The following is an 18502-nucleotide window of genomic DNA, read 5'->3' on the forward strand; positions in this document are numbered from 1 at the left end:
TTATTATTATTATTCATCTTCCTGGCCTTTACCTACAGTAATTTATTAGGGTCAGCACTGGATGTATATTTGGCCTAGATTTACGGGCGGATGCCTTTCCTGACGTCAATCCAATGTGATATTATTATTATTATTATTATTATTATTATTATTATTATTATTATTATTATTATTATTATTAAAATAACATTAATCTTTATTTATTACATTTCATTCATTCTGTTAATATACTCTCATATCCGTAAATTGCTTTCCCAAGAACAGTTGGCGTTATAAAACTGCTATACCACAAACGACTTCTATTTAGAAACGTTGGCAGAATTATTAACGACAGTAGAATAAGACCTTCACCTGAGAAACGATATGCAAGGTGACAGTGAAGTTCTTTGGATGCATATAAAATACCACTTTAAATAAGATCTTGACATCAGACAATTTTTTTACTCCTGCCTCCAGAAATATAGATCAAAATCACTCAGAAACTCTTGGTTTTTGCGTGCCCTAACGTCACTGAATGAAACCCATAGGATTGTGGATATATTCTACTAGTCAGTGAATGAACATTATACCTTGTGGATGCCTCCTAGTTATGTAAGTTTTTCCTGGTTTCCTGTTCTCTGTATTTAGAAATTTAGAGTATTTTCTTGTTTTACGTAACACTCTTCTCAAAACGTATAAATAATTTTCTAGTTGACAATTCATAATTAATAATAATAATAACAATGCCTTACTTTTATATCTGTAATAGAATTTTTATCCATTCACTTGGTGGTAAATAATCAATCAAATTTGTCTTTGCTCACTCGAAGTTTTCTATAACTATGTGATATTATCACATTTTGTTTCCAACAGCAATTCGTCAATTCGAGGAACAATAACGCGTTCCTTGTGTGTCTGTAAAATACCTAGTGCAGTAGCTTCAAACGAAAATTATTGTAAAGTTACTATGTTCATACATTTTTGTAGTAAAAAAGTAGAGTAGGTCTATGACAATTTGCATCGGTTTCACTTCAGAGTTTTGCTGTACGTTTATTTATGGTTTTTAGCGCCGGGAATATCCCAGGACATGTTCGGCTTACCTGGTGCAGGTCTTTTTATTCGATACCCATGGATGAGCTGCGTGTAAAATTGTAGGATTATGATAATGGGGTAGGGAGAGGGCGAAACACGATGTCGGCACGTAATCTAGTCTTCGCAAGGCTTGACGTCGCCTTCTGACAGACGAATCAACATCAACAGCGTCATATGCCCTCACTCCACACGAGCATTTAGGTGAAGCTTGGAACAGAATCCAAGTTTTTAGCACGCAGTCTAGTGATTAGAAATTGGATATCATCGCCTTTCCTACCCTGCTGGCCAACATTCTGATGGCGAATTATATTTCCATCAACAGGACTGTTGACGATGGGATTCGAATCCACCATCTCCCGAATGCAACTGTGTATTAGAAACAAGATTTGGAAAAATGAACATGCGAAGAACTATTCTACGATGATGTGATCACCTTCATCAACATTGTCACATACACGCTAGGGGCTTTACGTCGCACCGACACAGATAGGTTTTATGGCGATGATGGCATAGGAAACGCCTAGGAGTTGGAAGGAAGCGGCCGTGGCCTTAATTAAGGTACAGCCACAGCATTTGCCTGGTATGAAAATGGGAAACCACGGAAAACCATCTTCAGGGCTGCCATTCGAACACAGTCTCTCCCGGATGCAAGCTCACAGCCGCGCGCTCTTAACCGCACGGCCAACTCGCCCGGTGTCACAGAAACGTAAATTGCAAATAATGTTCCGAGAACCGTAATATAAACATGTGTTATAATTTCTGTTTACTCTAATAATAAACAATCAGCAAATAATTTACTAATGCAGACTAATTCAACCTGATCATCATCTAAAGATAATACATTTGCATATTTCCGTAGAATTATTAACGGAACGTCTATAGAAGGATCACTAGCGATAGTGTCCGCATAACTTTGGCATTCATTTGTAATATTTTCACTACTTGCAACTGAACATCATGATCATGTGTGTTATTATTGAGTAAAGAGGGGGAAACAGCATGAAATAAACAATACTATCACCACCTAAAATGGTAACAACAGGCCGTTTCAAGTTAATTTCACAAAGGTGTTAAAATCTTTGCGCTTCTTAGAGATTATTTCAATGCCCAGCGCGAAGTAAACTATTACCGTAACTTAAATAGTTGAAATTGAATGTAAATGCCAAGGCAACAAACAGACTGCAGGATAATAACCTCGTAAAGGAGTTACAGCTCTTGGCGCTTGTTACTATTTGTTTCTATTACGGGCACAAAGTAAAATATAAAGTAATATGTAGACCAACCTATAACGTTGAGATTCCACGGCAGTTCTAGAAGAGATTCAATGGAAGTTCTAGAAGAAGTGCAGTACAAAACCAGTTTCTTCGAATTACATGCCGGTGTCCAAGGAAGGTGGTGATGATGATTAAGGCGAAGTGAAACAGGGCAACCATCCTCTATATTATGAAGGATTTACACAGCAGTTGCCGAAGAAGCTAGGAATGGGGAGAAGTACAATGAAGGAAAAAGAACTCCATCTCTTCTACTTGAATAAGACATTAACGCTTACAGGCAAGACAGGGAGTTTGTTGTCAGTCAATCGGCGAACTAAGTAAACACGTGCCATACGTTAATTTTATAAATTACAATTTATAATATATAAAATAATAATCAGTCACAAAATGCTGTTGTTACATATTTATATCCAATAATTAATTTAAAGAATGACGTAAATCACTTCAGTAGAAGCTGGAAGTAGCTGTGTCTTGTAAATGTATAGATAACGCGGAGAGCACTAACATAAGAGTACATCCTCAGTAGGAGGATGTTGAAAGTGAGGTATGGACTGAGAACTTTGGGGTCGAAATGTCGTTGATTTAGATTTAACTGTCATTTTATTTGGCATTTGACCGATAAAAACTGTTTTATAATTTTTTATTGCATTGATTTGACTAGTTGTACTGACCCGTATTCGGCTACTTGTTGAAACCGGTTAAGACATTCGTCAGAGAGAGCGATTTACATTATTTTGAATTTTTAAGGAAACATCTGGATGAGGCAATTTGTTAACAAAAGTCATCTCTATATTATGTACATAACCTGATAGCGATGGCATGACAAGTAATTTCTCAAAAACATATCTCAGAAAATAACTTTTTAACTGAAAACTGAAATAAGTAAGGGAGAATATTGTCGTAGTTATATTGATCTATATGTGCTTTCATTTAGGAGATATTTTTACGACGTATATTGTTCTATGGAACAGATAGAAAATGTTTACAAAAGCGCTTACTCTGAAGGTAGAATTTAAGAAAAATCCAAAATACAAGTATACACAATAATAATAATTCATACAAAAATTTGTTGACAATACGGAGAAGTACCATTTGACATAATCGATTAACTGTTCACCTTTATTTTAAAAATAGCATAACAACTTCTAAGCACAGAAAGAGAAAGCATCTTCCAATGAAACAACAGTTTGTAATTTTTATTCAGATAATTCGACGTTTTATAATTTCATGAAACATTTGAAACTCAATTTTCCGAAATAGAATGCAGAGACACATTCGCTTGTAATTCGCAAGCTTGGCTTTCTGAACATTATAGAATAAGCACAACTCAGAATGCTTTAGTTTGGACAAAATCTCTAGGATATAACAGAAATTAACACTATAGTTGAAGTATACATCACACTATCAGGAGGTTAGAAGGACAAATTCAAGTGATGTGTTCGTGTTCAAGTGCCTTGAACGATCTGTACCACCGTAAATAAACGTTAGATTATCTCATCACGCGACTTTGTCCTCCATATCTACTGATATACAGAAGTCCTCATAGATTGTCTTATTGTACGTAATACTTAAGAAAGTTTGTCCAAAATAAAATGTATTGAATCATGCCTCCTCAGTTAGGCGACACTTGGCACGTGAGTTTGGAGACACTAAGTGTAATGCTGTATAATAATGTAATACATCTCAAAATGACAATGTTATGAAAGAGATGGGGTAAACAATACAGTGAGGATGGTAAGCTTTTATTATCAGATGGCGGTTACAGACAATAAAAAGGAAACTGAAATTCATATGTATTAAAAAGATTTTACACGCAGTATCAACGCTGGAAAGAAAGAGCAGATAAAAATTTCTACCAGAATGTCATGCACGTGTAGGTTATGATCATATGGCCTGTTTTCATATAAAATCAAATATCAAACAATCTTGCCTGAAATCTTAGTTCAGTGACACAATTTTATATATTGGTAAAATAATAATAATAATAGCAATAGAAAAATGAATGTCCTACACATCAGGTGAGGAATATGAATGGTAACTGTGCCGCTTGTAGGATTTATCCAATAAACAAATCATAATCAATTCATTCATGACTTCGGGAATATATTTTCATTGTTTCAGAATAACATATGATACGTATGACTGGATTTTTACTGGCAGAAATGTATGGTGTACTCCAAGCTCACAAACTGAATTTCACCTCTATATCGAGAACTTCGTTTGTGTTTATAATCTATTTGCAAAGACGTAAAACGCACTGGTTAAAATACTCATACAGCTAGTTGACAGTTCTGCATAATTTATTAACACATTATGTTATAACGGTGAACAGCATCTCGAATTTAATATAACGAGCAAGATTTTGTTGCGTGTGAATATGTTTCTGTGTGTGTGTATGAATGAGTGTGTATGCTTGGTGATTTACTTTTACTTCCAGAATGATGTGCAATTTTTTTGTTTCGTCAACTGAATTTATGGAAGAATTCACTTATATTATAGATTTTCTCACAGATTCTAGCTTAATACGGCTACTGTTTTTCAATTTTTCTGGATTTTTAACTTCAAATAACTAGGAACAAAATGGCTCCTTTGTTTAATTTTGCTACTGGAATTAAATTAATGCCAGTAAGAAGATTAATAAAGGAACTCTGATACCAGGCTGAGGATGTGGTAATGATCAATGGTAATCGTAGTATTGCCTTGTCGTAGGTATGGTATAATTACGTTATGAATTGACTTCATGATAACATTTTAACAGAGTTACTTCATTTTACCACTGTGAGCGAATGTAAAATAGATTCAAAATCTATATTATTTCATTTATATACTTATACCGTAATATCAAACATCATCTCTGTAGGGACTGTTAACATATCTTTCAAAAATATTAAAATTATTCAGATATCTTGGCAACAATACAGAAGAGATTCCCTATTTCGATAGCCATGTTTGATTATATTAAGCGACATTTTTACTAGGTTTTGAACAAAGGAAACATCACTCCTTCTTGGTTCAATTACATACAACTAAAGAGTGCTAATTCGTAGTTGAAGTGTAATCAAGTATAACATACCAAGAAAACATTAGAAAAATACCAGAGGGAAAACTTAAATTACTGGAATGTTTAGGAAAAAAATATGAGATGCACATTTGGTCACACATTTAAGAATGATCTGAGTTTTGTCTCTCAAATTCGTAAAATTGTAACATAAATTGGAAGTAACCTGTTCAAATATATATTTGGCACATTGGAATAAATGTAAAGAAAGTAAACTATAAATAACGAGAAGAATAGTTTTCGCTAAAATAGAACATGAATACAGAGCTTTAAGACTTGTTATGAAACGTAGAAACTTAGATAGGCGTCCCAGTTTTTTAAACATCTCTCATGCTTTAGTCATTCGTTTAAAGCTCGCTAGTTGTCGATAGGTTGATGTAAAACGATCACTCTATGATGAATGATAATGTGAATGAATGATTCATGGCAGGTATGAATGAACAATGAGTCTTTTGATTTTGTTACTGTTATTTACAAAATGACAAGATGAGTTTATGATAAGGTCACTCTTCTATGTAGGATCAGGGACAAGGAAAGGCTATTTCAACATACGATACATTTTAGTAAAGCTAAATGTAATATTAAATATTACATCCTCTGTTTTTTCACTACCCCACAAGAAAAACTCTCTCCAAATTTGAGCTATGTTAATCCTTCTGTAACAACATACCATAGGCCCGATCCTTAATTAAAACATGTCAAATAACTTCTACCAGCGTTCCATTTCTTGTGTTGCATTTATTCATTCATCCACTTTCATGATGCATTTACGTTTTCACTAATTCTCTCTCCTTGTGTTTGTTTCATCCTACAGACTTGCTTAAATTGAAGAATTACTCTTCTCAAATATATATATTGTATTTATATAGTAATAGTACTAAAATTAAAACTACCTAGATAATTAGTTTACGTAATGTGCTTAATTCGAAGATTATCAACACTATCTATCGTAACACGATCCCGTAGTTTCTTTACAATAGTTTGATTGTTTCATAAGATAACCATTCTTCATGGCTGTACCTTGTAGGAGTTGCATTATTTTATTTCGAAGGAAAGACATCTTTACAATCACGCACTTCTCTTTGTGTGTATATATATAATATATTTATTTACTTTATCACAATTATTCAGGGGTTAAACAACATCAACAACGTGTAACGGAGAAGTTCGTGTTCACATATCCCACACTGAAAAAACCCTGAAAAATAATAAATTAAGATTTAAAGAAACAAGCAGTATCACTTTTGTTTCTACAGACCTCGTTCTGTTAAAACCGCTCTCATTGTAATGTTCAACATGTAAAATTCTATATCTAATAAGCACACTACTGCAATTTCTTATAAGTTCATTGTGTCGGCACCTTTTGATTCCTCCACCATGCTTTCCGTTGAAAGAATTTCTTATCGACATACATGCGCTTCACTGGTAAAATCCCAAAATATTTCCATTGAAAACTGCATAATTTGTATAGTATTTTGGTGTATAAACGTACTCTTGGAGTCAGGTAATATCTGTGTTTCCTAAATGTAAAATCACTGTATTCAGTTATTTCATCAGTCGAATATTTCACCTGAAACAATGCAACAGTTTGTGTGTGGTGTGTATGTGTTATATGTAGGCGTTGGATGACTGATCTATAAGAACTCTGGCTACAAATAATTACAGGATGATGATCATTTATTTCTGATAAGTAACATTGATGAAGGAGTCCTTTCTTATATTGCTATTGAAGGGGCACATGTTTCGTGTTAAGTACAGTCACTGAGGTTCTGATTATCTACAACAGGTTAATATCAGAAGGATCTATCCACTGATAATTATAATATTTTGCATTAATTAACAAGGGAGACATCCGCTGTCATAGATATAATTTAACAGTTAAATATTTCACTCTTCATAATTTCATCTGTGACGTACCATTAACAGTACAAAATTAGATTACGGACATATCTATCATTATTTTGACAAAAATCCGCGTTTTTTTAATACATATTATCACTACAATTAACTGGTTTCTTTGGTTTTGTTCATTATGAATCACCAAAATTCACTCTATATATTTAAAGCTCCAATCTTTTGGCACCCCACCAAAAGTAATTGACTGAACAGTTTACATTTTGTTCAGCTATACTATAGATTCTATTCTTCAGACTGTTAATATTCATAGTTGATTTTTATGATCTCATGTAGTATCACGAGCATAGTTCTGTTTCCTAATATGTCAGTGATACTGTCATGAATCACAGTAATATTATTGTAGATAATGAAAAATAGGAGATCCTTAGAATTCCGTAAGAGAAAGAATGCACACTGTACACCAAAGTTTTATCAAGAATTTTCGTAATAGATGCAATAATGGATAATACTTTGGTATACATAGGTATAGTTTAACTATACATACATTGTTCATTAATGTAATCAAATATATGTTTAGGTTAATTTTTCTGAAGTATTCATTTATCTGAAATCATATTAACTTATGTAATTCTCTGTTACAGTCACTTTTGAGAAATCGTTATTGGAGCATATACATATAATGGAGGACTAGTACTAACAAACAGAACCAAATGAAGGAAACTTACGTACATTACTTTTCACACTGTGTTCGTATTTTACATATATGTACAAATTCGTGAATATGTGTTTAATGTGTGAGCATTGCATTGTTTTACGATACCATCACATTACAGCAGTTATATATTTCAGTTTCAGTTATCTAAGATCATTTATACAATTCTTTGCCAAGTCCGCTATTCTTTACAATTTTTGCAGCCTTTGTATAGGAATAATAATAATAATAATAATAATAATAATAATAATAATAATAATAATAATAATAATAATAATGCCGCAGCCTTTGAACTCATGCAGTCTTTTTGTTTTCTCCGGTAAGAATATGAACATATATTACGTGGAACTGACATTTTCATGAACTGTTTTCAGTTTCTTCGAGAGAAACTATATGTAGAAATAGGTTAGCTTACCTGGAATGTGGTTATTCCATGAACATTTCATTCTAAACGTTAAATACATTATGTGCAGAGTAAAGGATTCCAAGTATAATCCGGCAAACGAAAGATTTGTGAGACATTTCACTTTCATTATCATTTTTTATTTGCCACTAGAAATAGTATAATACAATATACAACTGAACAGATAATAATTAACCGTAAAGAAACAGTAAAAATAGAACAGTGTATTGTGGGACTGCAAGTAGGGAACGAGAATGAATAGTAGTTGTTTATATTAAATAAAATATATATCTTTATTATTCATCCTGGAATGTTGACTTATTTGTGTTTTATATAAATCGAGTAAAACTATTCAATTATAATTTTTTAAATATCCAAGTCGATAATCAGACTTTGACCTGTAATTACTACAATATACAAAATGACCGAATATACTTCGGGAACACTATTTAATACAGTTGTGTGAAGATATGAGTATATTCGATATATGAGAACATTTATGAGGAAATCCCCTATTAATGACTAATATAATCTGTTGTTGTTGTTGGTTCTTTTATTGGAATTAGTTTTTTAAAGTAAATAAATCATTCGTGTTGATAAGGCCCAGTCTGGTTTTTGGAAACGCTAGTTACTAGAACGGAGTGTGATATAACTCTATAGAATACTCTTTTCACCAGCACATGCATGTATTTAACGAAATATTTTTGTGACAGTTGATAAAAACTGTACAATTCATGAAATCAGATGTTCCAAGGAACAAACCACATGTTTGCATTATTTACCACGTCTTTGGCTGCCTAAGACCAAGTTTATGCAATACTTTCTAATTAGTGAAATAACATATTTCTCTGACATATTATGTTTCGAGGGACATGATTAGTTACAAGGCAGATTCACAAAAATAATAAAAAAGACTCAGATCTGGCAGATCCTACAATACATATTCTTATAAGCGAACAAACATGGACATTGAACACTGCACAGCAGATTATAAAAACTGTACTTATACATAGCATATTATAAATTAGAATCCATTAGACATTTGATTGTAATAATATGAATGTCGATGTATTATTTCGCAGCAACTTGCACTGTTTTGTCAACACAGTCTTAGGTATTATGTGCATGTAATTAAGTAAATAAAATCTTAACCTATTGCTTTGATACTTTTAGAAGTACTAGTACTTTCCTAAGTAGAGCTATGGAATGAAAGGTTTGAGCTAGTATTTTTATGGAATGTGCGCTTTATCTAGGCCCGCTAATTGCTTGTACCCTATTGATTAAGGTAGATCTTCTCGCACACATTGTATCCATTTACTACAACCAGCTACTCAAACTTTCAGTCTTTAAAAATGTCTTCTTCGACAATGGCAGCGTATGTGGCAACATTCCCGCCTGATGTCAATGAACTCAAGAGGTATCGGTATCCCAATCAGCCCTTTCATTCACAGTGAAGTGAGACAAGGAATTAACGTGATATAAAATGAATTGTACACCATATATTTACACACTGAACTCTAAACTCGGAATATATCACTTCAAAATGAATAATGTATTATTCAATATGACACGATAACAGTGTTATTTCAATGACATAATAATATACATCACTTTAATACTAATTACAATAATAGCATTGCACACTAATTATAATATTTTTATTGCAAGTGAGATTATTGCGACATTTGTTCTCAGTGTGTAATTTTAATTAGTATAATTAAATTTTACACCAGTAAATTGTGATTCCATAGCTCAGCTTCACTGACAGAAAGATGGCAGGGTCCACCAGAATTTGCTAGCTACCTATAATATTACTAATTTTAGGAAAGTTTCAAGCACTTGTGAGGATCTGCAAGATACATAGACTGCAGGAATTCTAAGACGGAGCATGTTTTAATACCTGTTTGTTGAATTACTCCCTAAGTACATAATACATACAACGTGGAATTAATCTTGGAGTTTACCTATGTGAGCGCATGAGTTTCTTCATGGTTGCTGAGCGCTGGCCGATGACGAGGTGGAGCCCTCTGGCTTCCGACTGGGGTAGTCATAGACTAAACAACGGTCTCTAGCGAGAGTTTCGGAACAGGAGGAAGTGGAAGAGGATTTGCCCTTGCGGGGGAGAGTAGTAGCTTCGCCTAAACATACCATGTCTCTTGGTTTCCACACTGGTGACCCTACAAGCAGAAAGTCAACCAGTAAAGTAGTTTCAAATGCCATGGAGATTATCAGAAACATGATGAAAACTAATTATGCTAAGTTTTTCTCCATATTTTGATGATAAACTGGAGTTAATACATATAGGATATCTCAGTATGTCTCCTGAACGAAACTTGGACTTAGAAAGAATAGGAAATCGTAGTTAAATATTTCCTTTGACAGTATTTAACCGACACAATTTGACAATACTCTTCAGCGATAGCCCGTAAGAGCAACACTGGTTTCTTTCACTAAACGAGGATTGGGGTATTCAATTAACACGTTTAAACAGCCCTTAACAATTTAATTACCGACATTATATCTTTATTTATGCATTTATGTATTTACATATTTATTTATGTATACAGTTCAATGAAAGGCAAATAGAGTATCATTCATTTATACTTTGAGGTAAACATCGATATATTTCTTTACACCTCCAATATCTGTAAAATAAGTCACTATCAGAATTCTCTTTACGCCGCCGTTAGATCTTGCACGTAAAGTCTAGCCAGAATTACTATTTTTACTTTAGTACGAATAGATTCCAGATAATACTTCAGACAGCAATGATAAATCATTAAAGCTTTATCTTGTTATTTTTTATTGGATATATACCAATATACAGAGAACGTCTTCTTAAACTACAACCCTCTGACATGGAGGTATCATTACCTCACTAGGCGTGGTCAGTTTCTAGGTAATCTTATTTCTGTTGTAGTTAGAATGATTCATAGGGAATATAGAAATCAAGGATTATAACAATGTTGAATACCTATTCCAGGTGATTCAAATTTGCTTTCGCAATGTACAGCTTTTAATAACGAAAATGCTGTTAAGTGTGCTGGGTATCTCTACATTTGAAGTAATACTTTTCGAAATTACCAAATGAAAATGACTTCAGAAAATAATATTTCATGCTACAAGTCGTTTTTCCTATTTAAAATTACGGTTCTTCAATTTCATCGCAAAGTTTACCATTCCGGACATTTTACTTGTCTTAATTTTTTTAAGATCTGAAATTACTCATAGTGCAGTGTTCCACCACTTAATTCTCACGGAAATAAATACTAATAAATACTAATAATATTTGGTTATGTCCCTAAAAATAATTTCGATTTTAAGACGCTTGGAGAACCGAACGTCCGTCCTGAAATGTAGTTGCTTAATGTGTAAGTAATTCTACTGACACAGCTCGCAGATAATTCAGTACCCTGCGGTATCAATCGACTGAACAAGCAGTCACATTTTGACACTTTTGAGCACAGAAGGCAAACGCTAAAGAATCTGCTCTATTCATCCTGCGACGGTTATTGTAATTGCTTAAATGTATTGATAATTATTCAAGTATTTTCATGTAGGAGAATTAATTGTAAAATTAATACGAGAAAGATATTTCAATAATATTTCTAAAACCGACTGAGATAGTATGATGCGATTAGGCGCTGATCATGATCCATAGATTTGAGAGTCAAGGTGATTTGAATTTCACCGTCCGCTATTTTGGAGAGTTTATTTCAGAGTTATCCTTTTATAAAATGTCAAATTCCTCTCAGCGCAGTGTTTTAAAACCAGCCGGTACCACGGCTTGTGATTAATCTTGCTAAGTTTCGCGATGGTCTCACAATGAATTTCAATATTAATCAAGTTTAAAGAAAAAGATGCACAGTGGACTTCGCAAATGCCTGACAATTTCATAAAAAATGGGGATTATATTTATATAACCTCTAGGTGGAAAGGAGAATGGGGCGTACTTGTAAAGAATATCTATTGGTGTTGAGAAATAGTGAACAATGTTGTGTATATTTTACTATGTACGCGATTGATGAAGGTAATACAGCATCTCTCGCAATGTGCGCTCATCCTTCCCCAATGACGTGGTCGGACAGCTGGTCGAAATATCGTCAGACACATAACTGAAGTGTAATTTTAAATCTGCGGCGGAGTACACCTTCTGGATAAAATGAGGAGAGTAATATACAAGATATGCAAAGTCATATTAAAGTGTACTGATACATTCCCAGGGCGGATACAGCACGTGCTCTGTTCTAAGAGATTTCATTAAAACTGATTGTTGATATTTTGGAACTATCAGATTTTTCACCGTGTTAACAATTAGCATAAAACATTGTTTGTGAAGCCTGATCATATTTGCTACAATTTAATTGTCTTTCAAAGATATGACGAGGTTGGATTCACGACCTTGACGTTATGATGTAAACGACCGTCAGGTAGCGTGGGGAGTGCCTGTCTGTATTTCGTTGCGTGTTTTAATATCAACAAAACACTCACTTCGTTAAATATAATCTATATCCTTTTTACGTTTTATTACGAAACGACAGTGCCAGCGCTTGACTGTGCCATGATGCAAGTTGACTGGTACTTTTCTACAAAATAAAGACAGGTACTCCATGCGCTAGACATGTAACGGTCGCTTCACGTCATAGTTTCAAGGTCTAACCTGGTCATCCCTAACCTGCGGTAACATATCCCAAGAATGAGTGAAATCGTCAGCGTATTGATCTTCGGTTCATAAGGTCCCAGGTTCGATTTCCGGCTGGACCGTGGATTTTAGCCGCGTTTGATTAATTTATCTACCGCGGGGGCTGAGTGCTTTTGATGGTATTAATACATATCTTCATTTACACACACCACACTACAATGCCAATAATAATAATAATAATAATAATAATAATAATAATAATAATAATACCGGGCGAATTGGCCGTGCGCGTAGAGGCGCTTAGCTGTGAGCTCGCATCCGGGAGATAGTAGGTTCGAATCCCACTATCGGCAGCCCTGAAGATGGTTTTCCGTGGTTTCCCATTTTCACACCAGGCAAATGCTGGGGCTGTACCTTAATTAAGGCCACGGCCGCTTCCTTCCAACTCCTAGGCCTTTCCTATCCCATCGTCGCCATAAGACCTATCTGTGCCGGTGCGACGTAAAGCCCCTAGCAAAAAAAAAATGCTTTACGCCCCACTAACTACTTTAACGGTTTTCAGAGACGCCGAGGTGCCAGAATATTGTCCCTTGGGAGTTCATTTACGTGCCAGTAAATCTACCAACACGAGGCTGACGTATTTTAGTACCTTAAAAATCACCGGACTGAGCGAGGATCGAACCTGCCAAGAGGGTCAGAAGGCCAGCGCCTCAACCGTCTGAGCCACTCAGCCCAGTGCTACGATACCAACCACCACAAAAATACATAGTAGTGAATACAACCCTCCCTATAGGGTTAGATTCAGGAAGGGTATCCGCCCATAAAACTGGGGTTAATCTATATTAGTGCCGAGGCCAGATAACTGGGAAAAGAATAGGAAAGAAGAAGTTCAGTTAAGTTGCACCTGATTCTACCAGGGTTGATTCTAAGAACCTTTGAGGAAGAAATTACCGGTTTGTGGTCTAATTAAAGTTGAGAAACACTGCCACACACTTCTTTCGGAATTGCATGTCTAATCAATTCTGACCCAGGAAGAGTTCGCATGTGAGACCACCGTTTCCTCATTTTGCCTACGATATTATTTTCAGGAACTGTTCATTGAAGATAGTAAAGGAAAGATTCGTTTCGTAAACTGAGTATGAAACCGAACTGAAAGATAAGATGAATCAGGTTAAATAATATTCTTAATCATTTGCGAGTTTCTCTCGGGAGTATGGAACATATTGGCTGTGCGTACTTGATTGAAGTACCTCTAAACGGAACCACTGTTGTGTGCTATAGAGATTACTCTTAACAGCACAAGCTTCAACTAATTTTCATATGTGACGAAGAAATATACCGATTTCATGAATGACGAGCTAACTTATTATTGTAAAACCTATTATACATACCATATTACAATTCGATAAAGTATAGTAACTTTGCTGAAGTATGAATGATATTAGCGTAGTCAGTTCTTGCATGCGTATTCATGCGTTATTGGTTGGTTGACGAGTGAAAGTTGGTCACAGTTACTACAAAAAATCGGATTAAAACTGACAGTGTTTTGTAGGGAAAATAGATATTCATCTTACGGTGATTACATAGTCTAGAGAACTTGTCATATCGTACTTGAAAGTAAATGATAGATACTGACATTGAAAAGAATTACTTGTGCGAAATCACCCAATATTCCTAACTTCGTATGGATCAAGTACTGACGTACATGACAAGAAAAGTTCTATCTGTGAGCCTGCCATATAATATTACGTACAAGAAAGATAATTAGTCTTATATTTGCCATCATTCTTGTCATTCATGTCCTCTACACAGAGTTCTTATTCAGTTACTACAAAATGTCTGAAAAATAGAAAAGATTTAAATTCATATTTATTGATCTTAAATGATTCTAACTCTATTTATGTCGTTATATTTGCAATATATCATGAATTTTGTGTTTATTATCAAAAAATTATTCTCTATGATAATATTCGCAACAGAAGCTTAATGAGACTTCCTTGTATTTACCAAAAGCCTTTCGAGGTATAGATAAATGAGCCATCTTGTACTTAAAGATATTGTTAAATATGTAGAGAAAAATCTTAGCATTTCAGTAATCCAGCATGTTTTGGTAATGCTCTGTATGTATTACCACAATGTGCATTCATTATTCAAATTTTATGGAGTATAGTCTTAGTGACAATAATGGAAAGTTAAGTGCTGGTCATCGAAATTTGTTTAATTAATACAAGAATTTTGAGAGAATTATTTATAATTATCTTAAATATAACATCAAGGAAGAAGGTTAGGTATATATTACTTTTAAAAATCATAGAGTGTAATTTGGTCCTGATTGTGTCAAGTGGTGCAAATTCTCGTTTTATGAAAACCAACAGACATTTAAAAATATATGAAGCTGGACATCAAAAGCAGGGGGAAGTTACATAAAGCAAGCAAATGGGTTAAAGGGTAAAAAAACTCATTATTGTTACAAAAATGCTTCAAAAATGTTTGAATACAGAGACAAGCTGAAAGGAAAGTGGCCAAACACAGAAAGTGAATACTAACAATAAACTATACAATGAACCATGCCAATTTAACTTGAAGTACAGAAAGTGAAAGATACAGTTATGGAATTCAAACATACATTAAAATATGTGGCATCCTTATGGTAAATTATTTTAAAATTATTTATATTTGGCTTGCACTTAAATAACAAATATTTTCCTTTGGTAATATTTTTCGGTTCCATGAAGAGCTCATTGAAATTTACTGACAAAAGAACATTCTGGCGATTTTTTCCAGATGTGTTAAGAGGCAAAATTGCCGCACATACACTAAACCTCTTGGACTGTAGAGAAATTGGATTAAAACTGACATAATGTATTGTAGGGAAAATGGATATTCACTTTACGGTGATTGCATAGTCTATACCATAGAACTTGTCACGTCTTGCTTGAAAGTAAATTAGGGATACTGGCATGTGAAGAGAATTAGGTACTTGCCTGAAATCACGTAGTATCCTGAACTTCGTATGGGTCAAATAATGACGTACATGACAAGAAATGCTATATCTATGAGCCTACCATGTAATATTACAAATAGGATAATTAGTCTTATAGTTGCCACCATTCATGTCATTCATGTCCTCTTCGTCGAGCTCTTTTCTAATTTGAGCCTAGGAAAGTCGGAACATCAAATGGTTAACTTATAATATTTACGGGAACAGTGCCTATCATAAGAAGGCAAGGTAAGATAAGGTAAGGTAAGACACAGTGATGGAATTCGAACATACATTAAAACATGTGGCATCATTATGTAAAATGATTTTTAGAATTATTTCTGATTGGCTTGAAAAAAAACCCCACATATTTTCCTTTGGGAATGCTATTCGGTTCCACTTCGGTTTTCCTCTATTGCCGCAGCAGTGAACAAACTGAACTGTTTTGTAACGAACATGAATAAAGATCGGTGAAAGAGGTAACCATTCTACCCAAGCCGATAACGATTGCAGATTGTTAACGAATACTGAAACCTCTACAACCTGTATCCTACATATTGTACATAAAATTAGGACATCATCCAACCCAAGCGAAACGCGCAACAATCAGTTTGGCAGACCGTGTAAGTTTCAGTTCGTAGATAGATTTCAGTGTACTGTTGTTCGTGAAAACAATTACATACTAAAATTTAGTCTGTTGATTCTAGAAAAATGTCGAAGCAATTATTTGCAACAATATATAGAATATCACTGTATACCACGCCTAACAGCCTGATACCATGTTCAGGTGGAAAATATACCGTTGTTGAGTGTAATTTATTTCCTCTAGGCAAAACATTTGTACCTATAGGCCTACCTACTGCTTTCTTCAGCTTATCTCAATTATTTCTGGGGTCGTCACCGTAGGTCTTAGGATTTTGATCGGGATTTAAAGCTGGATGGCCTTCCCAATGCCAAATGATTTTTCTCGTTGTTAAATCCAAGATTAAGTCCGTCTGCGAACTACTACTAGGTGTTCAAACTAATTAGAAAGCCTTGATGTGATTATTGCTTTACTTCAGGTGTTAGGGATGTCGTAGCGAAAATAAATAAATAAATAAATAAATAAATAAATAAATAAATAAATAAATAAATAAATAAATAAATAAATAAATAAACCAATCAATCAATCAATCAATCAATCAATCAATCAATCAATCCTGATGTGCAATTAAGGCAGTCGCCCAGGTGGCAGATTCCCTATCTGTTGTTTTCCTAGTCTTTTCTTAAATGATTGCAAAGAAATTGGAAATGTATTGAACATCTCCCTTGGTAAGTTATTCCAATCCCTAACTCTCCCTCCTATAAACGAATATTTGCCCCAATTTGTCCTCTTGAATTCCTACTTTATCTTCATATTGTGATCTTTCCTACTTTTAAGGACACCACTCAAACTTATTCGTCTAGTGTTGTGTGTTTCATTGATATCTCTTCTTGTTACTCTGTTAGTAATCGATCAGACTTTGTAATTATCTCGAATTAGGTTTGGGAATAGTTCCCCAGGGCTTGGCATGCTGTAAGACACCATCCTATTTCTGACTAGACTGCCCGTGCGAAAAGCGCAACAATTAGTTTGTCAGACCGTGTAAGCTTCAATTCATAGACAGATTTCAGTCTACTGTTGTTCGTGAAAAAAATTACATACTAAAATTTAGTCTGTAGATTCTAGAAAAATGTCGAAGCAATTGTTTGCACCAATAGAGACGCCTGACAGGCCTGATGTCCATGCTCAGATGGAAAATATACCGTTGTTGGGTGTAATTCATTTCCTCTAAGGAAAAACATTTGCACGTATATCTACTGTTTTCAATTTACCTCAATTATTTCTGGGGTCGTCACCCTAGATTTTTGGAGAATTTCCTCAGTATGGACAAGGTCAACGCCAACGTCGGCATTCGAATCTTGGTACTTCGGCTGAGAAGCTCCAAATGTGCTAGAGACACATCTGTAGTTTGTTGGAGAGTTGGAAACTTTCTGAAATGTATTGCTACTCCTACGGAATCATACTTGACACATTTACCTACGATTATTTTGTCTTGTATTCAAATACATCTTAGGGCTTATTGACATATTTTTGTTGACAATCAACGAACTTCACTGCAGTCCAAGAGAAGATCAGTTATGTGCGTTTCAAATGTGATGGAATACAAATTACTTAACGTATATATTGACTGATATTTGTGTTATATACTCCAGAAATTAGTTTCTTAAAACAATTTCTTTTAGCCACAACATTACATTAGCACTCTAGAAGACGAACTCATGCAGAGAATTAGAAGGAGACACTCCATGACAGATTCATGCAAGGTTTTCAGGGGTGTGGGATTTACTTGGAGACTTTAAATATAAAATATTCTTATTTATGAATTAACTAACTTATCAGTCACTTAACATACACTATTATTTCTAAATTTGAAATAAAATATCCGTTTAATTTGGAGGGAACTTCGAAGATTGAAGATGTGC

General features: G+C 34.3%; 1 protein-coding gene across 1 annotated transcript in view; it reads right to left on the reverse strand.

Annotated features, from left to right (window-relative positions):
- Positions 1-2730: 2730 nt before the first annotated feature.
- Positions 2731-18502, reverse strand: part of LOC136856812 (protein still life, isoforms C/SIF type 2) — a 560067-nt gene continuing 544295 nt past the window's right edge. The window contains exon 20 of the mRNA XM_067134934.2: positions 2731-10552. Coding sequence (XP_066991035.2) covers positions 10362-10552 — 191 coding nt within the window. The 3' untranslated portion in view covers positions 2731-10361. The remainder of the gene's footprint in view (positions 10553-18502) is intronic.

The sequence above is a fragment of the Anabrus simplex genome, chromosome 1 (assembly GCF_040414725.1).
Source record: "Anabrus simplex isolate iqAnaSimp1 chromosome 1, ASM4041472v1, whole genome shotgun sequence".
Lineage (NCBI taxonomy): Eukaryota > Metazoa > Arthropoda > Insecta > Orthoptera > Tettigoniidae > Anabrus > Anabrus simplex.